The 23,547-nt window shown below is 42.1% G+C and overlaps 2 protein-coding genes across 13 annotated transcripts in view; one reads left to right on the top strand and one right to left on the bottom strand.

Moving 5' to 3' along the window:
• The window catches only part of nyx (nyctalopin), a 41,474-nt gene extending 35,138 nt beyond the window's left edge, over positions 1–6,336 (top strand). The window contains exon 3 of the mRNA XM_072515521.1: positions 4,952–6,336. Coding sequence (XP_072371622.1) covers positions 4,952–6,336 — 1,385 coding nt within the window. The remainder of the gene's footprint in view (positions 1–4,951) is intronic.
• Positions 6,337–13,664: 7,328 nt separating this feature from the next.
• caska (calcium/calmodulin-dependent serine protein kinase a) overlaps positions 13,665–23,547 on the bottom strand; it is a 783,320-nt gene continuing 773,437 nt past the window's right edge. For all 12 annotated transcript variants that reach the window (XM_072513849.1, XM_072513855.1, XM_072513858.1 and 9 more), the window contains one exon: positions 13,665–15,653. In XM_072513849.1, the coding sequence (XP_072369950.1) occupies positions 15,477–15,653 (177 nt within the window). In that variant the 3' untranslated portion in view covers positions 13,665–15,476. The remainder of the gene's footprint in view (positions 15,654–23,547) is intronic.

The raw sequence follows: 23,547 nt of genomic DNA, 5'->3' as shown, positions 1-23,547 counted from the left end.
AAGGAGTTTTTGACAATGTTTCTGCCCGGTTTCAAACTGGGGACCTTTCATGTGTTAGGCGAATGTGATAACCACTACACCACAGAAACACCTGCTAAATTTCTATCATGAGCAAATTTGGGTATTCATCCCTTCATCGAATCTTTGATATAGATTGCAAATAGTTGACCCCAAGCATTGACCTTTTTGGCACTCCTCCAGTTACATTTTGCCATCTGCAAAATGATCCATTAATTCCTGCTCTCTTTATAAATTAATCAACTGTGAATCCATTTTAACATATTACACCCAGGCCCATGAGCCCTTATGTGTGACATCTTATTTAAATGCCTTCTCACAATCCATTGATGCTATACCCACTGATTCCTCTGATCTATCCTGCTGGTTATTATCTTAAACCCCCATCAACATCTTAGGGGTCACCATTGACCAGAAACTGGACAAGTGTTATAAATACTTTAGCTACACAAGCAGGTCAGAGGGTGGGTATTCTATGGCAAGTAACTCACTTCCTGATTCTCTGAAGCCTTTCCAATATCTACAAGGCACAAACCAGAATAAGCTGGAATACGAACCTGGATGAGTACAGCTCCAAACACACTCAAAGTTCAAGCCATTCATGACAAAACAGCCCATTTGATTGGCACCCCATCCATCACCTTAAACATTCACTCTCTCCACCACTAAGGAACCATAGCGGCAGTGTGTGCTCCTTGTAAAATGCATTGCACCAGGATGCACTAGGTTTTTTCAACATTACCTTGCAAACCATGGCCTCTATCATCCAGAAAAACAAGGGCAGCCAGCCCTTGAGAACACCACCTCCTGCAAGTACCCCTCTAAGTTACATACCATCCTGACTTGGAAACATATTATTCTTTCATTGGCATTGGGTCAAGATCCTGGAACTCTGTACTTAACAGAGAATGGGGAAATATTAAAACTATATAATTGCAGTGGTTGAAGAGCTCACCACCTTTACGTTCTCAAGTGCAATTATGAAAGATCAACAATTACCACTCTTTGCCCATGATGTCCATATCCCATGAATGAATAAAAAAGTATCCTTAGTGGATTTGTCAAACATGATTTCCCCTTTATAAAACCATATTCACTCTGCCTAATATTGTGATTTTCCAAGTATCTTGTACCACATGCCAGATAGTAGATTCTAACATTCCTACACTGCTACAATCTGAGAATGAAGCCCAAAAAAGGTCTAAGAATTATTCCTGTTTTTTAAAATCACTCTCCAGGAAACTCTCAATCAGATATCAATTGATAACAAATTCAAGGTTGACACATTAAACATTTCTTTAAGAATAATGGTAAGGCAATGATCACTTCACACTGGTACCTTGCAGGGAAACATGACATTCAAATACCAGAAGGGCTTGAAGTTCCAGTTGGGACCCACCAGATGTTCACTACATGGCAGAAAAGTCAAGGCTTGTCTATTTAAGTGTGCGTGATTTTTCAATGACATGCCAAGTCTTAATTACTTTCAAACAACCTCTTTGATAATGAAAATCAACCTTTATTGTATTTACATACGTACTTTATCTGTTACTTTAAAAATAAATTTAGAATACCCAATTATTTTTTTCCAACTAAGGGGCAATTTAGCGTGGTCAACCCACCTACCCGCACATCTTTGGGTTGTTGGGGGTGAGACCCACGCAGGCACGGGGAGAATGTGCAAACTCCACAGGGACAGTGACCCTCCGCGCCCCGCGGCAGCAGTGCTAACCACTGCGCCGCTGTGCCGCCCAGTACTTTATCAGTTATTTTACATTTTGATTGCATGGCACTTTCAGGAGGGATGCATTGATATATCCAGGTTTCTTGGCATTAATGGACACTGTCTGCTTTCAATTTAGCTTGCATACAATTGCTGAATCCAGTTTGCAATTTGGTGTTTCATCCAATAAGGACTGCAACGTCAAGCAATTTATTATTCAGAATTGAGCTAAATAAAATGTTCGCTTAAAAGGCCGCTTATTACGTCGTGAACAGTTCTCAAAGTGCTTCATAATTAAATCACTTTTGAAGTGTATTTTAATGATCGCAGCACTTTGCAGACGGCAACGTCACACAACAGCAAATGAAATGAATGAGCGGTTAATCTGCATTTAGTAGCTTTGGTTGACAGAAGAGGATATTAGTGGAATTCTATGCTCTTTGAATAATGTCATGAGATCTTTTATGCGCGCCTGACAACGATTATGAGGGTTCAGTTTAATTTGTTTTTTTCTGTCAACGCCATCTCACATTTTGCAGCAGTTTCTCTGTATTCGGCTGGGCCACGAATCTGAATGCTCTGCTCAAATCCCGGAGCGAGGAGTAAACCTTCTAACTCAGATGCATCAGTGCCACCAACGGCGCCAAGTTGACACTTGCAGCAATAAAGGCATTGCAAAAGTAAGGATGGAGGCGGGAGGGCATTCAAGCCCACCGAGCTCATCTTTTGATAGAAACCTGGGATTTCATCCCCATCACCTTGATACTGATGGGGTTTTGCTGCATTAACGTACTGAACAACACTTATTGTTATGCCCAATAATTCATTGCAGGTGAAGTGCTTTGGCATGTTTCTTCTTAGGTTCTACAAAAATGTATTTAAAATATACTGGTAAAGTTAAACAAATAAGTTATTATGTCCAAAATTGGGTAATGGACATTTTGATCATCCTTTCTCTCACCAGGACTTATTTTGACCCCATGTGGAGACTGGGCTGGAACGATTGATAGAGGCAAGGACAAATCTGTGATTTCCAAGAGGTTTTTTTTTTTTTAGCAAGATTTGATCAATTTGATTCGTAGGAGACATTTAGCTCGATCGTGGATAATCCCTTCTCGCACTACAGATTTGTCGATGCATTAAGCGATGGCTTTCAGAAAAATTGCTGGTAGCTTTCCGATTTTTTTCACACTGGGAATTCAATCGAGACAGGAATCACTGCTATTGATTTTTTCACGCGGGAAACAACAGAATGTGCTGAAGGTAAGCATCATGTTTAGTGTTTTAATCAATAAACTAAAATAGTGTCAATTCACAAAAGGATTTGTTCATGTTCTCATTATTGATATTTCAAATGTGCGTGTTAACATGCTGTAAATCTGGATTTCACTAATCGTAGGTTGCTCAGCAAAGGGCATTATTGAACGGCCTGGTTATTTCATTTCGTTTCTATTTTTTTAGATATGATACGGTGAAGGTCAACTCGGCACATCTCCAACTGAGATGCTCCAGATGAAAAAGGACAGGGATGCAGCTGATCATTTTAAACGGTAATTCTTATCATTCTCCACCATTCAGTTTGATTAACTATGAAATCCTTTTCTTAACCTTTCTGTGACTTGTTTGCAGTCAGCTGAGCAACCAGGGACGAATATGAGATGTAAATGTTGGGTTTCTGGCTCTTATCGGAGTCATTTATTTGATTAACCCCGCTGGCTGCACATTTCATTATATTTCGTGCACTTTCCCCATCTTTAGCATGTTTACTGCTCCTTGGTAACACATCTATTTCCCCCCACTTAGTTTCTTTTTTTTCGTTCTTCCTGATCGTTTCTTTCTCGAATATATATATATAACACCCCCCCCCCCCCCGCCCCCGCCATTTGTGGTTTTGATATGCCCAGGGGTCTTTTAGCATAATTTGCTGGGTTTATTTGTAACATGAACCAAAGGTGCCGCCTGCTTTGGAGAATATGGAAGCTTCTCCCTGCACCTCCTCGGTCTTCACCTCTGAGTTTGCATGATTGAGATTCCCGCTGGCCCGACCTGCTCCTCAGGCTTCTTGGAAACCAGTCGGCAGGTTAAGCAGTTGGCCTCAGCGGCAACATGTCAAAGAGGCGAACGGAAAAAGAGTATCCAGTCCCGGTTCCTGATCCTATGTGGAACAAAGAACAATACAGCACAGGAACAGGCCCTTCAGCCCTCTAGCCTGTACTGGCCATGGTACCACCCATGGCCCAAATCCACAGCACTTCCCTGTGCCGTATCCCTCTATACCCATCCAATCCATGTGTTTGTCAGGATGCTTTTTGAACCCCGTTAATGTATCTGCTTCCACATCCTCCCTGGCAGCGCATTCCAGGCACTCACCACCCTCTGCATAAAAAAAACTGCCTTGCACATCTCTAAATTCTGCCCCACGGACCTTAAATCTATGCCCCCTGGTGACTGATCCCTCCACCATGGGAAAGAGTGCCTGCCCATCCACTCTATCCATGCCCTTCATAATCTTGTAGACCGCTATCAGGTCGCCGCACAATCCCTGTCATTCTAAAGAAAACAGTCCGAGTCTATTCAGCCTCTCCACATAGCTAACACCCTCCATATCAGGCAACATCAGGTAAACCTCCTCTGCACCCTCGCCAAAGCCTTTACATCATTCTGGTCGTGTGGCGAACAGAATTGTGTGCAATATTCCAAGTGCGGCCTTACCAAGGTTCTATACACTCTGATGAATGAAATAGAAGGACTTAATGAGAAGGTTAGATAAATGGATGGTGAGAGGAGACTCCTGCGGAGCATGAATACCAACAGAGAGCAGTTGGGCTGAATGGCCTGTTTCCTGTGTTGTAAATGCCATGGATAATAATAATAATCGTTTATTGCCACAAGTAGGCTTCAGTGAAGTTACTGTGAAAAGCCCCTAGTCGCCACATTCCAGCGCCTGTTGGGGGAGGCCTGTACGGGATAATGTCATTCTATGTGAATTTACCACGGGAAATAAAATGAAATTGAATAATTGCGCTGTATTTAGTAATGCTTTTATTTATTACCATAATATATCCGCGTTTCCTCCTGATCTGGTCTGTTTGTATTTTTATCCCTTCTGAGTCTTTATATTTTCCTTTTTCTTAAAAAAACCCTCTTTTTTGTCATCTTCTGTTTTTCATCTGGGTTTGTGTGTGACTGATTGTTTGATCTGTTTCTCAGTGGTTTTCCTGGCGGCTCTGCGTGTCTCTGCCTGGGCTTGTTCTCGCTCCTGTCCTTCTGTGTGTACCTGCACTCGGGAGCGGAGCTGTGCTGTTTTCTGTGATCGAGCCTCACTGCCCCGGGTCCTCAGAGACTTTCCCTGTGGGGCGTCCGCTATCAACCTGGACAAGAACAACATCAGGTTTCTGTCCGAGAAGGCCTTCGGTACTCTTCCAGCCCTCCGCTCTTTATCCTTAAACCACAACAATATCTCCTTCATCACCCCGGGCGCGTTTAAAGGACTGCCCCACCTTACTGAACTCAAACTGGCACACAACGAGTACATTAAGTACCTGCACACCAGGACTTTCACTGGCCTCAAGCGCCTACTGAAACTCGATTTGTCCAACTGTAACCTGCTCAATATCCCAGACCGGATCTTTATCGCAGTCACTGCTCTGCAGGAGTTAGCACTGTGGCAGAACCACTTCAGGCGAATACCTGGAGCCGTGAGGGGAACAGAGAGTTTAACCCGGTTGTACTTGGAGCGCAATAGGATCGAGGCAGTGGCATATAACTCTTTGCAAGGACTGGGCAATCTAAAATATTTAAATCTTCAAGACAACAGGATTGGGGTCATCCACGACAAAGGGTTTAAAGACTGCGTGGAATTGGAATATCTCTATCTCAATGATAACCTCCTGAACAAGCTTCCCCAGTTTGCTTTCAAAGGGCTCAGACTCCTGAAGATGTTGAACCTGGGCGGTAACACTTTGGTGAATGTGTCCAGTACTTGGTTTAGTGATCTGGGCGAGCTGGAAGTTCTCTACCTCGACAGAAACACCATCAGTCACATCGACGAAGGGGCTTTTGAAAACCTCACCAGCCTGATCTCCCTGCACCTGAATAGCAATAACCTGACTTCCCTGCCGCTTGCCGTGTTCCAGCCCGTCTACTTCATCGGCAGACTGTATGTTTTCAGGAACCCTTGGGAGTGTGACTGTAAGATGGAGTGGTTGAAGGAATGGATGGACAACTACGAGCTGGTTCGAGACATCCCGTGTGCCTCCCCCTCTTCAGTGGCCGGTATGGACCTGGGCGAAGTCCTCTTCCAATCTGCCGGTGGTGCTTGCCTGGATCCGGTGGAACAGAACGAGACAGTTTCCACCCCATCCCCAACAGAATGGACCCGCTCCACCACCGAGGATAGGTTCAGTAATCTTATCTCCAAATTACTGTCCCCCAAACTATACCAGGACACCGGGAACATTACCGAAATATTCCGGAATGTGTCTGACCAGAGCGGAGTCAACCTGTCTGCAGCAGCTAATGTCCAACTGCATCCTAATAATACACACCATCACATTGTCTTTCCAGTCCTGTTACTTTTATTTTACAATGTATGAGATGGAGATTCATTTTCTGGCTGTTGCCAGATTTCACTGCGCGGGGGGGGGGGGGGGGGGGGTTCAGAGGGACAGGACCACAATGGTTTTTTTTGAAAGCACAATTAGGAAAGCTGAAATTGAATTTCGCCCACCGAGAGTTGCGATTACACGAGGAAGTTTGTTTGAACAGCGGAAGTTTGTTTTCTGTGCTGTCACGGCAAAGCTAGTCCGAGTCATCCTGGTGTCACAGAGCAACAAGTGGGATTTATCCCAGGCAAATCCCCGGCCGCGATCACTCTGATCTGCTGTTGTCGGGGTTTAAAGTTAAATTGAAGCCTCGCATTAAAAGCGGTATATCCAGTTCACATGTGGCAATTTTGTAATTTCGCAGCGCCAACGGCGATTTGTTTCACAAGACCCATAGTTTAGGAAGGGGATAATGGAATGCAGCATTGGACGAGTTTACTTGTGCAGATATTGAAGATTTTATTATATTTTGTAATTTATTTATAACGTCGTAATATATCTGTGAACATGGTGATTTTGTAATGCCTAAATTATAAGTGTATCGCGTAAGAATTCATTTAAGCGAATTTATTACAGAAGTTAATCCATCAGTAAAATAAAATATAGCTGATATAGATGGATGTTGGCCATAATTTTATCCGTTAGGCCAGGATTTATATTTCCATCTGTTATCAGTGGTAATCTGGGAGGATTGGGGTAATCGTGCATGGCGCTGGAAGAATTTTATACTATCCAGAAGCAACACATGAAAGATGCTACTGGCAATGTTTAGGTTCAAGTAACTAAGAAAAATGGCAGTTTACATAAAATTGAAAAGAAAATGTGGACATTAGCCCTCTTCAGACAGGGGTTTCAACCAAGTGTCATCATACATTGCATACAATTTGCTTTAGGGTAAGAGCATTGTAGGACTGGAGGTTAGAAAGACGAGGGGAGTAAGACCATGGCGTGATTTAAACACAGGATGAGAATTTCAAATTGTAGTTGTTGCTGGCCTGGGAGCTAGTGTGGACAGAGTGTTGGGTGACCAGGACATGGCGTGAATATTGATACAAGCAGCAGTTCCTGGATGAGCTGAAGTTTACAAAGGGTGGAAGATGGGCGCCCAGCAGGGAGAACTATGGAAAACTCAGATGAGGGTTTGAGCAACAATTAGGTTAAGGCAGGATTGGAAATAGGCAATATTATATTGGGGTGGGAGCCAGTGGATCTTGGTGCTCCTAGTGATGGAGAGGATTTGAGATCAGAAGTCCTACTCAGTGCCAAATATGACACGATAGTTGTGATAAGATTCAGACAGTGGTGAACAAGAGGGATGATATTTGTGTCTGGGGAATGGAATTTTAAGACAGGGCCTAAAGGCAGTGATGTTCCCCATGTTTAATCTGAAGAAATGTCTGCACATCTTGTTGTTGGATGTTAGGCAGTCTGACAATGGAGACACATTGAAGGGTTTGAGAAAGGGGGGAGTTGGGGAGGTAAAGTTGGGTGACATCAATGTACATACAGAATCTGACATCATGTTCCAAATGATACCACTGAGGGGCAACGTGTATATGAGAAACTGAAGGGGTTAATGTTTAATCCATGGGCAATCAAGAGATAATAGTGAGGGATTGGGAAATTGTGATTGGAGATTCTCTGGCTATGGTCTAAACTTGGGTAAGAATAGAACCAGCTTAGTGCAGAGTTTTGCATCACGGAAAGAGGTCCTTAATGTTTGCACCAGCCATCTACTCTAATCCCATTTCCAGCACTTGGCCCATAGTCTTGCATATATACTATGGCATTTCAAATGCTCATCTAAATACTTCTTCATGGGCGGCACGATAGCATAGTGGATAGCACTGTTGCTTCACATCTCCAGGGTCTCCGGTTCGATTCCCGGCTTGGGTCACTGTCTGTGTGGAGTGTGCACCTTCTCCCCGTGTCTGCGTGGGTTTCCTCCAAGTCCCGAAAGACGTGCTATTAGGTGAATTGGACATTCTGAATTCTCCCTCTGTGTAGCCAAACAGGCACTGGAATGTGACGACTGGGGGCTTTTCACAGTAACTTCATTGCAGTGTTAATGTAAGCCTACTTGTGACAATAAAGATTATTAAATGTTGTGAGGGCGTCTGCCTTTCAGGCAGAGGTCTTGATTCCAACCACCCTTGGGTTGACAAAGTTTTTGTCTTACATCCCCTCCTGCCCCTTACCTTAAATCGATGCCCCTGGTTATTGACCATTTCATTAAGTCCTTCCTATCTATGTCCCTCATAATTTTGTACATCTCAATCAGGTCCCCCCCCCCTTAGTCTGTTCTGCTCCAAGGAAAAACAACCCAGCCTAACCAGACTCTCTTCATAGCTTAAATGGTCCAGCAAGGGCGGCATGGTGGTGCAATGGTTAGCACTGCTGCGTACGGCACTGAGGATCCAGGTTCGATCCCAGCCCCGGGTCACCGTCTGTGTGGAATTTGCACATTCTTCCCATGTCTGTGTGGGTTTCACCCACACAACCCAAAGATGTGCAGGTTAGGTAGATTGGCCCACTAAATTGCCCCTTAATTGGAAATTGGATACTCTAAATTAAAAAAAAACGCTCCAGCCCAGGCAACACCTGGTGAATTTCCTCTGCACCCTGTCTGGTGCAATCACATCCTCCCTATAGTGTGGTGACCAGGACTGCACACTGTATTTCAGCTGTGGCCTAACAGCTCCATCATAACCTCCTGCTCTTATATTCTATGCCTCAGCTAATAAAGGCAAGCACCACATAAACCTACTTAACCACCTTATCTATCAAGCCTGCTGTCTTCAGGAATCTATGGACAAGCACTCAAGGGTCCTTTAGTTCATTGTATATTCCCAAATGCACATGTCCATTGTATAGTCCCACTCAACTGCATAATAGAGGAGCCATTGAAGGAAGATGGTGCGACCAACTGTATTAAAGGCAACAGGCAGGTTGAGAAGGATCATGCACCAATTGCAGAGGATATCATTTATGAGCTTGATAAGGTCCTGTTCAGGGTTGTGGTAGGATTAGAAGCCTGGCAAAAACATATTCAAGGCCTTTGGAGAAGTTAAGTTGGAGATGATGTAGTTTGCAAGGACAGAGTGATCAAGGGCAGGTCTTTTGAGGAGAAGAATTACCAGAGCAGAAAAAGACCATGAACAATATCAGCTAACATGGTGAGCAGCAAGTTAGGTGGTCAAGGGTTCATTTGGGGGGAAATTGAGGCAGTGGGAGATGGGTTTCATGGACAAGATGAGCTGAGACAGATTAACAGGGAAGAAGAGGGAATACAACAATAATACTTTGATATATTAGGCGGAATAGTAGACAGTTTTGGAGTCATCCCTATCTTAGCTACCATCATACCTCCTCCAACATTTCTCTGAAAAGAAAAGCCTTGTATACTTTACATGCCAAGTGTTTAATCAAATATTGAATTAGAAAGTGCAGTCCACTCTCCATGAGTTTGCTTAAAGCTAGTATAGCAAGTGGAATTTCATTTTGGACATGTGTAGTTACATAACTTGCACGTAATGGAATGACAGACCCTTATTGATGGACGAATTACTCCACTTCCAGCAAACCTTTTGCATGTGCTGGTTCAGATGAATTGCAAAAAAGATGGCCCAGGTAAGGAAATGAAGGACATGGCACAGTTTTCTTGATTGATACATCAATGGTGAGGCAGTCACTTCTGTAACTGAAAAGTTTTTTTGTACTGCAGATCAAGAAGTTCAAAATTGACTACAACAGAAGTGATGAATATGCATGATGTCATATTGGTCGAGAAAAAGTATTTGAGATTAAAAAGGAAAGGTGGCTGCAGTAGTTAGAAATGTAACTAAAATCAGAAATGCTGGTAATACAAAGCAGGTTCACCAGCAAGAAAATTGGGTTCAGAACTTTCATCTGAACTCTATTAAAATGCCGACTGGGGTGATATAAGCTCCTGGTATTGGTAGATCTATACTGTAGGGCGAGTTGTTTGCTTTCAGAAATCAAGACTGAAGGGACAAAACTGAACTGAAAAACATCTGATGGCAGATTGAGATGATGACAAAGTGCGATGCTGTATTAACATATTGTACAGCACAATGGTTCTAGGGCTTCTATCATTTTTCACACTGACTGCAGAGTCTCAGCCAAGCTTAGTTCAGACTGTGCACAGGCAGCTCATGCTGGTCCAAATGCAGACAACAGAAATCTTGAAATACTTGACAGTACAAACTGTTATTCTTGGTGTATTCAGCACTCAAGTGTATATCTTCTATTTTTATGGCGGCTAAGCGGCGCAGTGGTTAGCACTGCTTTCTACGGCACTGAGGACCAAGGTTCGATCCTGGCCTTGGGTTAGTGTGTGTGGAGTTTGCACATTCTCCCGGTGTCTGCGTGGGTCTCACCTCCACAACCCAAAGATATGCAGATTCGGTGGATTGGCCACGTTAAATTGCCCCTTAATTGGATAAAAATAATTGGGTACTCTAAATTTATTTTTTTTTAAATCTTCTATTTTTATGTTTTTGGCTGAAGTGAAAATACCAAATCAAAAATACATCAATATCACAATGTTAAAAATCTAGATCATGTCCTTTTCCCCTCCAATCTTTCCCTCAATCAAAAATAATAATCATCTTTATTAGTGTCACAAGTAGGCTTACATTAACACTGCAATGAAGTTACTGTGAAAATCCCCTAGTCGCCACACTCCGCACCTGTTTGGGTACACTGAGGGAGAATTAACAATGTCCAATTCACCTAATAAGCATGTCTTTCGGGACTTGTGGGAGGAAACAGGAGCACCCGGAGGAAACCCACGCAGACACGGGGAGAACATGCAAGATTTTGCAGACAGTGACCCAGGCTCGGAATCAAACCCGGGTCTCTGGCACTGTGAAGCAACAGCACAAATCACTATGCTACCGTGCTGCCCATAGACTAACTCCAATTAATGTCTCCTTACAATTTAAAATGTTAAATTTCAGAAACATCCTTTTCACCCTTCTCTAAGCTCTATCTAATGTATCATGGCATTTAAAAATCAAGTGATCAAAAATGCCATTGTGATCCATCACTTGTTCTGACAATCAAATGTCCTAAATTCCATTTACCTTTTTACTAATTTTACACTGATGAGAATGGTTTTGTTAAACCATACATAAATCATTTTCTTTTTTGAGATTTACTAATTTTGTGTATGTTTTACAATTCTGGTTTAATATACATAATCTTCCATTCTCCTAGATTAATTCTCCACTCAACTTGCATTTAGAAAACATCTTTAACATAGAAAACAAAAAAATCTGATTTAAAAAAATGGATGCAAAGCCAAAGATGACGCTCGGAAAGGTAATTAAAAATTTGGTCAAAATCAGGCTTTAACAAATCTCAAAGGAGGAAATGCAGAAGGTTTAGAATTTGTACAGTGCAGAAGGAGGCCATTTGGCCCATCATATCTGCACCAGCGCTCTGAAAGAGTAGCTTACCTACGTTCACTCCCCTGCCCTATCCCCGTAACCCCATCTAACCTGCACATCTTTGGACACTAAGGGGGCAATTTATCAGGGCCAATCCACCTCGCCTGCACATCATTGGACTGTGGGAGGAAACCAGAGCACCAGGCGAAACCCACATAGACACTGGGAGAAAGTGCAAACTCAACACAGTCACTCAAGGCTGCAATTGTGCTAACCACTGTGTCACCATAAACCATAGGCCCCAGTGAGAGTTTATTAATTTCAGCCCATGAGAGAGGAAAGGATTGTGTGTGGTGGAGAAAGAGAATCCATGATGTGAGTGTTCTATAGTGTTTAGAGGTGGTGGGTTATGGAGATAGAGGAAGTTTACAGAGACAGGGAAAGTAATTTAAACACATTTTGGATGCTGCTTATTTCTCCTTCTTAGAAATTCCAAATATATTATAAACTTGTAGATCTCCTGTGTTCAAAATGAACACTGATTTTTATTGCACCAGGATACTATTAAAACATGTAATGGGAAAAATGTGACAGGGAATTATGAAAGTTTTTCAGTATATGAAGATAAAACAGGTTACATTTTTATAGGGCTTTTCACAACTTCAGAAATTCCTCACTATATTTACAAAGTGGATAAATGACCAGGCAAACAATTTTGTAATGTTATTTTGAGGGATAGACATTGGCTAGAATTGAAAGAATACACCATTGTTCTTCTTCAAATGGTACCATGTTCAACAGTGAGGGTAATTTAATGTCTCATCTGAAAGATGGCATCTCAGCCATAGCAGCACTGTTCCAGTATGACATTTAAGTATCAATATGAAGAGCAGCCTGAACCTATGATTTTCTGACTCAAAGGTGAGTATACCACTGAATCAAGGTTGACAGTAGGTACACAGTTTGCATATGAAAGAATTGTTCCCAAATCATTTCTAAATAGTAGGGAAATAGGACATTCTCTTGCAGAACTTTGCTAATTACCAACAGACAGAATTAAAAAAAATATTAGCTTCACAGTGTTAAGTAGGTTTTTGGTCGCACTACCAAAAAAAGTAACTGGATGATTTTGGTCTGGATGCGGTTTCGCTTTCAACTCATATCGGTTGTAGATGTATCCATGAAAAACTTTTTCCAGGGTTGGTCGTTCTGTTAATTTTCATATAGACTGATGTGCAAAAGTAATAAATTCCATCTTGGGGAAGGCAAAAAGAAATGGACATCAGCCAGCTTGCACAGCACCGAACGTGCTTCCCTTTAGGCAGTAATGAAGCATGCAGATACTGAAAAGTTTACATTGCAGACGTCCCATTTGCCTCCAGACAGAGAAGAGCATGTATTTACAAAATTTGTAAAATACGCTATTTATCTGGTAGTTAGTGTGCACATTATCAATGGCATATGAACAACTCCATCTGCTTACACACAAATTAAGTTTTAAATTGCGTGCTTTTATAGTATAAATAAAGGGTGCACCCCTAATTTACCTGAAATATTGTATGTATTATTCCCAACTACATTTCATTATGATGGATGATATTTCTGCCTTTCTAGGAGATTCATCCATTTTCTTGTGGTACGAAAATCAATGACTCCATGTTTCTAAACAATTAACTATGACATCTGAATTAAGATAAAAACATAATTGTCTTCAATTAACATTTGATTAATTAATATTAGTAAAATCAAACTGTTTTAGTTTGTGTTTGAAGTTGAACATATTAAGCACAAACTATAAAATTATTCAGTTTGTATTTAGATTGAAAAAAACAATTAAAGTATTCATGATTTTAAAAAAATGTTCCCATTATAATTGATCTATATTTTAAATTATTCAAGAATCTCAACTGTACCAGTTGTCCTTTAATACAGATTTCCATGGCCAATTGCGTTTCATCAAAGCATCCACGGCATTTATGCAATATTGAACAATATGCACTTTTTGAAATGTATAACAGATATCTAAATATCCTTTCAATACTGTTAGGAATGATATTACATCAAAGAAAGCAGGAATTAAGTTACAAAATGTCTTAAGGCAAACAACGCATTCTTCTGTGCTCTAAAATCCTGGTGGGAACAGTTTTATAAAATACCATTTCTCTTTGTCTGAATGGACCTTCCAGAAAATATGAAAATGCTCAATAAATTCCAGTTGTGAAGTTGTGCTTCATTTCCGTTTACATTTTTCCACAGTATTTTCATTTTTATATTACATGATCAGAGGTACTGTTCAGTACTGTACAGCCAGCACCATACTGGTCTTAACATTGACCAGTTACAAGAGTATAGAACTTACAGCCCTGTAATTGAAACACAATGTCTTAGGCAGCTTTGCTGAAGGTCATTATTTGCAGCCTGTTCAATTTTACATAGCTAGGTTAGGTGGAGTTCAATATAAGCTTGTAGAAAGACAATTAGGGAATAATAAAAAAATAAAAAAAACTGACCACATAAAAGGAACAATTATTTTTGAATAAAATGCCCAATTGCAGTTGCTGTGTTTGTCATTTTCAGAAGCATTGCAGGCCAGTTTGAATGAAGTAGTGATGTGAGCTGAACTGCTTATATCTGACCACAAATTGTTTCTTTTTTGCACACTATCTCTTTAGTAAAATTTGTGCATTTTTAATACATTTACTTCAATGATAAAAATTAAACCATTTTTTCCAGATGGAACATAATTAAAATATTTATATTCAAAGACGACACATATTTGAAATGGCAAAACTCGTAATTTTCCCCCTTAGAACAAATTAAATTGCAACAAAGTACAAACACATTTCACTACATGGTTAAAAATCAGTCATTTATAAACTTGCCCACAATGCAAGGGATGTGCATAGGTTTACAGTTTTTTGAATAATAATTCCCTTGGGTAATTGTTCCAACAAATGGAATGTACGTTGCTGTAGAATACAGTTTCCAACACAGATACACCAACAGCATGAATGCTTGTAACTGTCCACATGCAGTAAAACCTGATCCAAGTTCCTAAAATGTTTGTACATTTTTAAATTGCAAATGACGGTATCCCTTTACTGGCTTTGACTGGCCTACGTAAAAAAAATAATCAAACCTACGTTATGTTCTTACTGCACCTTTAACTTTGCAGACTCAAAATATCTATTAACTCTTGTGCCATTGACTTCTTGATTGTTATTTGGGGACTTCAAAAGCTGTATATTCTACATTTTAATGCTTCATCATAAAAGTTAAATTAAGTTTCAAATAGCCAGCAAGGAAGTTGGACTGCACTATTTGTACAGTCAAATTAAATAGATTCATAATATTTGAAAAACATTTGCCTAAGAAATTGGGTAGGTTTGCGAGATTTATTCAGTGAAAACAAGCATTCAAATAAATTTTACAGAGCCACCTGGAACCTTTGTGTATTGATCGGAAGGCATATGTAGATCTGATTTTTTATAACAAGTACAACCCTCACAAGCTTTAAAAAGGGACACTGTCACTGTATGTGTTTGGTAATTTTTCTCTTTCCATCCATCAAGTAGGACATGACAATAGTCAAAAAAATTTAGGGCACACTAATCCTAGTCTGTCTATAAGGGCAAGACTTGATGCAAGGTCATTTACAAAGTCTAACGTCAGGGTGGTGTTAGGGAATGATAAAGTTCATGTTTTTCTGTCTAGTCCTTAATATACCCAGGATACAGGAACCCACTGTGGTGTAGTACACACAAGTTCAATGGCTTCTTCCAGGTGCCTGATGGTCTCATCTATTTCATTGTTGATTATGGTTAGATCAAAGTAGTGTGCATATGTTTTCTGTAGAATTTCTGATTCCTTTTGCAGGCGCTGAAGAGATTCATCCTGAGGAATAGAAAAACATATTAAATTATAAAGACCACATTTATAAGACCATAGGACATAGAAACAGAAGTAGGCCACTCGGCCTATTCAAGGAGAACATGGCGGATCTGATATAATCCTCAACTCCACTTTCCCGCCTTATCCCCATAACCCTTGATTCCCTTACAGATTAAATATCTGTCTATCTCGGCCTGGAGCATACTTAACAACCCAGACTCTAGAACTGTGCGGTAAACAATTCCCTACCTTCAGAGAAGAAATGCCCCCTCATCTCTGTCTTAAATGGACACCCCTCTGGGCCCTAGACTTTCTTCTCAGCATCTACCTCGACAATTCCACAAGAATCTTATATGTCTCAATAAGGTCACCTCTGATTCTTCTAAATTCCAATGAGTACAGGTCCAATCTACTCCACCTCTCCTCATTAGAAAATCCCTCCTTACGCAAGATCAATGTAGTGAACCTTCCCTGGACTGCCCCCAATGCCAGTGTACCTTTCCTTAGATAAGCGGATCAAAAATGTTCACAGTATTCTAGGTGTGGTCTAACCAGTACCATGTATAGTTTTAGCACAATTTTCCTTTCATGAAGCCGTGCTGACTCTGCTTGATTATATTATGCATTTCTAAATGCTCTGCTATTCCATTCTTTATAATGGACTCTAACATTTTACCAATGACAGAAGTTGAGCTAACTGGCCCATGGTTACTTGCTTTTTGTCTCCCTTCATTTTTGAATAAATATGTTACATTGGCACTTTTCCAATTTAAGGATTCTTGGAAAATTACTACCAATGCATCCAGTATCTCTGTAGTTACTTCCTTTAATATCCTGGGTAGCAACCTATCAGGTCCAGGGGACCTATCTGCCTTTAGACCCATTAGTTTCCCTAGTACTTTTTCCTTCGTGATTGTTATTGTATTTATTTCATCCCCCACTTCTGCCCCTTGATTATTTATTTTTGGAATGGTATTAGTGTCTTTGACCGTGAAGATTGACACAAAGTATTTGTTGGTAACTCCCCTGCCATTTCCTGGTTCTCCAATATTATTTTCCCAGTCTCATTCTTTTAAGTGGCTTATGTTCACTTTGGCCTCTCTCTTTCTTTTTATATATTTTATATATTTAAAGACGATCTTGCTGCCCGCTTATATATTACTTGTTAGTTTACCCTCAGTTTATCTTCTCCCTCTTCGGAGTAAAGTGGAATTTTACTAAACACAATGGATAAAGATATACTAAACAGATTTGCGTTTGGTAAGCTTGGTTGAACCAGCACTGGCTGAGTCAGGGACAAACTGGCATTTGTTTTCTTGCAGCAGCAGTGTTGTCAGATCAACGCATATGAGTTTCACTGTATTTCAAGTATTTGTTCATTGTTGATCATATTATAAAACAATGGTGTTTTGCACCATTTTTGGTTGTATTTATCAACCAATTGGTAAGTTGGAGGAATATAATGCCACTTGAACAAGCAAACTGCTTGTCAGGTTACACACAGAACTGCACACTTGCCATGATGTACTGAACAAAGAAAGCATTTCCGTCTAAAAGAGGCCCAAGTATCAATCAGAATTGAATTGTTTTCTGCAATTTTAATCAACATTGAGGTCATATATACTTTGATTGAATCAGGCATATAGAAGGAAAGTCGGTGAAATATTTTATTTGTTGTCTTCTTTCTCTTTCAGCTTTTTTTTTCATGTTGCAGGGGGTTGTCACAATACTGATTGATCACTCTCCATATCAACCATAATTTTTGGATGTAATGGATTCTTTTACAGCCGGATGCCCTTCCTGCAGCTTACCCACCCTGTTTATCCGGGTTGGGGACTAACACCAAAACACACTGGCTTGCCTGCACCAGCAGCTGGGTTTTTCCATGGCCAACAGGTCCTGGAGTGGGACTTGAACCCAGAGAATTCTGGCTCAGAGGCAGGGGTACACCTGAGCCACAGTGGTTCTTTAGTATTTGTTTTCCTCAAGGCGAAAGTTAGGTGGGCTATGCTCCAAGACTTCATCTCGATAAATGACAACTCAATGCAAATCATGTGCTCATTATGCTTGTGGTTTTGAGTGGTTTGCTAATCAGCTTTAGCATGAAGAACTAAGCTGGTTAATAGATAATTAATCAAATGCAATGTATTATAAAGGACAGTATATGTGCGGATTACGGCGTTCACTGGATTAAGCCTGAAAAAGCAATAAAACCCTGTCTGGCCCAGATCAATTGCCTCGTTTTGAATAACATTTACTGTCCACATTCAGACTTTGGGATCTCATGTCTGAGGGATAGTTTGCCACAGCAATATTGCAGACAAGACAGGAAAGTCGCTGTACCCAAGTATTTCCATATTAATTCTGATATATAGGAGTAAACCAAACTACAGTATCATAGAACCATAGAATAATTACAGCACAGAGGAGACCAACAAAGAACAAAGAAAAGTACAGCACAGGAACAGGCCCTTCGGCCCTCCAAGCCTGTGCCGACCATGCTGCCTGTCTGAACTAAAATCTTCTACACTTCCTGGGTCCGTATCCCTCTATTCCCATCCTATTCATGTATTTGTCAAGATGCCCCTTAAATGTCACTATCGTCCCTGCTTCCACCACCTCCTCCAGTAGCGAGTTCCAGGCACCCACCATCCTCTGTGTAAAAAACTTGCCTCGTATATCTCCTCTAAACCTTGCTCCTCGCACCTTAAACCTATGCCCCTAGTAATTGACCCCTCTACCCTGGGAAAAAGCCTCTGACTATCCACTCTGTCTATGCCCCTCATAATTTTGTAGACCTCTATCAGGTCGCCCCTCAACCTCCGTTGTTCCAGTGAGAACAAACCGAGTTTATTCAACTGCTCCTCATAGCTAACATCCTGGTAAATCTCTTCTGCACCCTTTCCAAAGCCTCCACATCCTTCTGGTAGTGTGGCGACCAGAATTGAACACTATACTCCAAGTGTGGCCTAACTAAGGCTCTATACAGCTGCAACATTCAGCCTTTCGCAACTGTGCGTTTCTCAGTAAGAACAATTCAACCAGTTTCATGCCCCCATCCTGTTCCCATAGCTCTGAACATTTTTCCCTTTCAGATAATTACTTTTTGAAACCACATTTTAATCTGCCTCCATGACACATACAGTGCATTCCAGATCCTAACCACGTGGCACAAACATGTTTCTCGTCATGTTGCCATCACCTTAAATCAGTATCCTCTGGTTTTCAACTCTTTCTGCCCAGAATCCTCATGAATTTGACCTCTTCTACCAAATCTCCCCAACCTTCCCTTCTCCTTGGTGAACAGCCCGAGCTTCAATCTATCAACATAACTCACCCCTTTTCCCTGCAACCTTTCTTGTAAATCGTCTCTGCAGCCATTTTACTGCGCCTTTATATCCTTCCTAAAATGTGATACCCAGAATTGGAAACAATACTCCAGTTGAGGTTGAATCATAGTCATCATAACTTCCATGCGTTTGTACGCTATGCTGCAATAATTCCATATGATTTATAAACGGCTTCCTCAACCTGTCACCTTCAATGATTTATACCCATATACCTACAGGCCCCTCTGCTCTTGCACCTCCCTTTTAGAATTGTATCCTTTATCTTATATTGATTCTACTCATCCTTCCATGTGTTCACATATTCTACCAGCCTGTTTGTTACCATTCTCCTTTTCTCATTATTATAGATTAAGAAAACCAGCGATCCAACTTCTAATACTTTGGAAATGCCACTGTGCACCTTCTCCTGTCTAAAACAACTATGCACAACTGCACAGTTTACTGTCACTCAGCCAACTTCCCATACACTGTCCCTTTTACTCCATAGGCTTTAACTTTGCTGACAAGCCTGTTATGGGGCCCCTTTTCAAATGCCTTTCATATACCACTTCAAAGGAAGATGGTGGCATAGTGGTAAGGTCTGGACCAGTATTCCAGAGATGAAGGCTAATTTCCTGTGGGACACGGGTTCGATTCCCACCATGGCAGTTGGTGGAATTTAAATCTGGAATTGAAAGCTAGTCTCAGTAATAGTAATCGTGAAAACATCATCGATTGTTGTAAAAACCTATCTGGTTCACTAATATCATATAGGAAATGAAATCTGCCATCTTTACCTACCGACATGTGACTCCAGATCCACAGCAATGTGATTGACTCTTAACTGCCCTCTGACATGATCTAGCCACTCAGTTCAAGGGCAACTGGGGATGGGCAACAAACGCTGGCCTTGCCAGTGTCATCCTCCCATCTCATGAAAGAATAAAGAATACTGAACCCTCTCTGTTACCTCATGAGAAAATTCAGAACAAGTTAGTTAAATAACAAGTTGCCTTTAACAAATCTGTGCGGGCTTTCCTTGATTAATCCGCAATTATCAAAGTGATTTAGTTTTGTCCAGGATTGGGGCAGGTTGCGGGAAAGCTCTCATACGACAGTTTCTTTATCTATAAATGGAGGACAGCACAAAGATTTATCAGAGGAAGAATAGCATATGAATATTATCTGGTGAACTCATGAAATATTAGCAGGTTGAGAGAAGTTTTGTGCCCTCCATATGGATGCATTTATCCATGTTTTTCCCTACCGGCCTCCTATCCACCACGTTCTATTAATTAAACATTTTCCAAAATTCTGCTGACACATGTCCTGATCATCCATCAGCCCATATTACTGACATATAATGAATGTTTGTTTCCCAGTGCATGAAATGTAACATTTGTATCATTGTCTTTAAATCCATCCATTGTCGGGATGTGGGTGTCACTGGCTAGGCCGCCATTTATTGCCCATCCCTAATTATCCTTGAGTAGATGGCGGTGAGTTACCTTCTTGAACTGCTGCAGCGGTGCAAGTACACCCACAGTGCTGTTAGGGAGGGAATTCCAGGATTTTGACCCAGTGACAGTGAACAAATGTCAGTAGATTTCCAAGGCAGGATGGTGAGTGACTGGAGGGGAGCTTCCAGTGGTGACGTTACCATGCATCTGCTGCCCTTGTCCTACTAGATGGCAGCTGTCGTGGGTGTGGAAGCTGCTAAGGATGCCTGGTGAGTTCCTACAGTGCATCTACACTGTCCGTTGGTGGTGGAGGGAGTGAATGTTTGTGGAAGGGGTAGCAATCAAGTGGGCTGCTTTGTCCTGGATGGTCATAGAATCCTTACAGTGCAGAAGGAGGCCATTCGGCTCATTGAATCTGCACCGACACTCCAAAGGAGCACCCTACCTAGGCCCATACCACCATCATATCCCCTTAATCCAGTAACTCCACCTAGCTTTTTTTTTTGGACACTAAGGGGCAATTTTAGGATGGCCAATCCATCTAACTTGCATATCTTTGAACTGTGGCAGGAAACTGGAGCACCCGGAGGAAACCCACGCAGAAACGCGGAGAATGCACAAACTCCACACAGACAGTCACCCAAAGCTGGAATTGAACCCAGGTCCCTGGTGCTGTGAGGCAGCTGTGCTAACCACTGTGTCAAGTTTCTTTGGTGTTGGGGGAGCTGCGCTCATCCAGACAAGGGGAAAGTCTTCCATTAAACTCCTGCCTTGTGCCTTGTAGATCGTGGACAGGCTTTAGGAAGTCAGGAGGTGAGTTACTCGCCACAGGATTCATCGCCTCTGACCTACTCTTGCAGCCACAGTATTTGTATGTTTAGTCCAGTTCAGTTTCTGGTCAATGTTAACTCCCAAGATGTTGATACTCGAGGATTCAGCAATGGTAGTGCCACTGAATATCAAGGGACGATAGTCAGATTCTCCCTAGTTGGAAATGATCATTGCCTAGGTCATTTGATGGTGTGAATGTTACTTGTCACCTGGCAGCCCAAGCCACTTTCACAACACCTCTGGAATTCAGCTCTTCTGTCCATTTTTGAACCAAGGCTGCAATGAGGCGAGGAACTGAGTAACCTTGGCATAACCCAAACGAAGCATCAGTGAGTCGGTTATTACTGTAATAATTGCTTGATAACATTGCAATGATTTCTTCCATCACTTTGCTGATGATCGATAGTAGATGGATGGGGCAGTAATTGATCGTGTTGGATATGTCCTGTTTTTGTGCACAGGATATACGTATTAAAAAAAAATATTGCGTCCCCATCTCTAACCCCTGCCAAATCCACCCCCTCCCCTAGCAACTGATGGTAACCAACTCTTTAAAATGAAGAATAAAGAGACCCCACCATTTGTGGAACCACTCAATCTCCCCCCTCAAGGTAAACTTAACATTCTCCAAATAGAGGAACTTTGTCAGGTCCCCAGGCCAACCTGAGGTCCTGGGTGGAGGGCTCTGCTCCCGTCTGCGGTCCGGCAAGTCTGGCACCCCAAGTATGGCCCCAAATCCAAATGCATGGTGCTGAAAAATAATGCCCAAAATTTCTCCAACTTCAGACAGGACCAGAACATGGTTGGCCAGACCTCTACACCATTCGCAAATGTCCTCCACCCCCTTAAACAACTGGCTCATCTTCAACCTCATCAGGTGTGTCCTGTGCACCACAATTAACTGTATTAACCTAAGTCTTGCACATGAGGTTGAGGCATTCACCCTCTGCAACACCTCACCAAAACCCCTCCTCCAATGCCAAACCCAGCTCCTCCTCCCACTTGGCCTTAATCCCTTCCAGTGACACCATATCCTCCTCCAAAATCTTCCCATATATTGCCAAGATGACCTCCCCCCTTTCAAACCTCATTAGCGACAACATCCTCTCCAACAACGAGGAGGGAGGGGTCACCGGAAACGTCGGGAGAACCTTTTTTGCAAAGTCCCACACCTGCATCTATCTAAAGGCCTGCCCTGCGGAATCCCACACTTCTCTGTCAATTCTTTCAAACTCACAAACAGCCTTTCCAAAAATAGGTCCTTTATTTCCATCACCCCCCACCCTCCCACCCCTGAAACCTAGCATCCAGTCTTGTTGGCTCAAACACATGATTCTCCCGTACCGGCATCAGCTTCGATCCTGCCCCCAACTTAAGATGCTGCTGAAATTGCCTCCACATCTTCAGCGTGGCTACCACCACTGGACTACCTGAATATTTTCCAGGGGCAAATGGGAGCGGTGCATTTGCCATCGCCCGCAAATCCGACCCCCTACAAGAGCCTGACTACATCCTCACCCACCTTGTTTCCAGCTCCCTACCCCAGCCCTCCATCTTCTCGGTGTTCGCTGCCCAATAAAAATACACAGATTCGGAGGAGCCAAGCCCCCCAACTGTTGCCTACTCTGAAGCACCGTTTTCCGAATCCTCACCACTGCACCCGCCCATACAAACGACAAAATCAACCTTTCCACCCCCTTCGCCAAAAAGACCAGCAAGCACTGGAATGAAACTAAAAACTGCGGCAGGATATTCAACTTTACTGCCTGCACCCGGCCTTCCAATGACAGGGGCAAGCTGTCCTACCTCAATAAAACTGCAGTATTTTCTACCCACCAGGCTTGTAAAATTCAAATGCCAGAGCTGGGCCCAGTCCTGAGCCACCTGCACCCTCAGGTACCTGAAAAGAGTAGTCGCCACACAAAACGGCAATCCCCCCAGGACAGCTCCCGCCCACGGAGGAGAAAGCAAAAAGCACTCGCTCTTCTCCTATTTCAGTTTAGATCCTGAAAAAGCCTCAAATCGCCTGAGCAACCCCATTATATCCCCCACAGTGGGACCCGGGTTAGAAATATACAGCAAAAGGTCATCAGCATACAGGGACACCTTATGCTCACCCCATCCCTCACTATTCCCCTCCACTTATCCGAGCATCTCAGTGCAATGGCCAAGGGCTCTATCGCCAGCACAAACAAAAGGGGGGACATAGGTCACCTCTGTCTCCTTCCCCTAAGCAGTTGAAAATATCCTGAATTCACCTCACTTGTGCAAACTCTC

This window comes from Scyliorhinus torazame, chromosome 8 (assembly GCF_047496885.1).
Source record: "Scyliorhinus torazame isolate Kashiwa2021f chromosome 8, sScyTor2.1, whole genome shotgun sequence".
NCBI lineage: Eukaryota > Metazoa > Chordata > Chondrichthyes > Carcharhiniformes > Scyliorhinidae > Scyliorhinus > Scyliorhinus torazame.
This window is presented reverse-complemented; position numbering and strand designations above follow the sequence as displayed.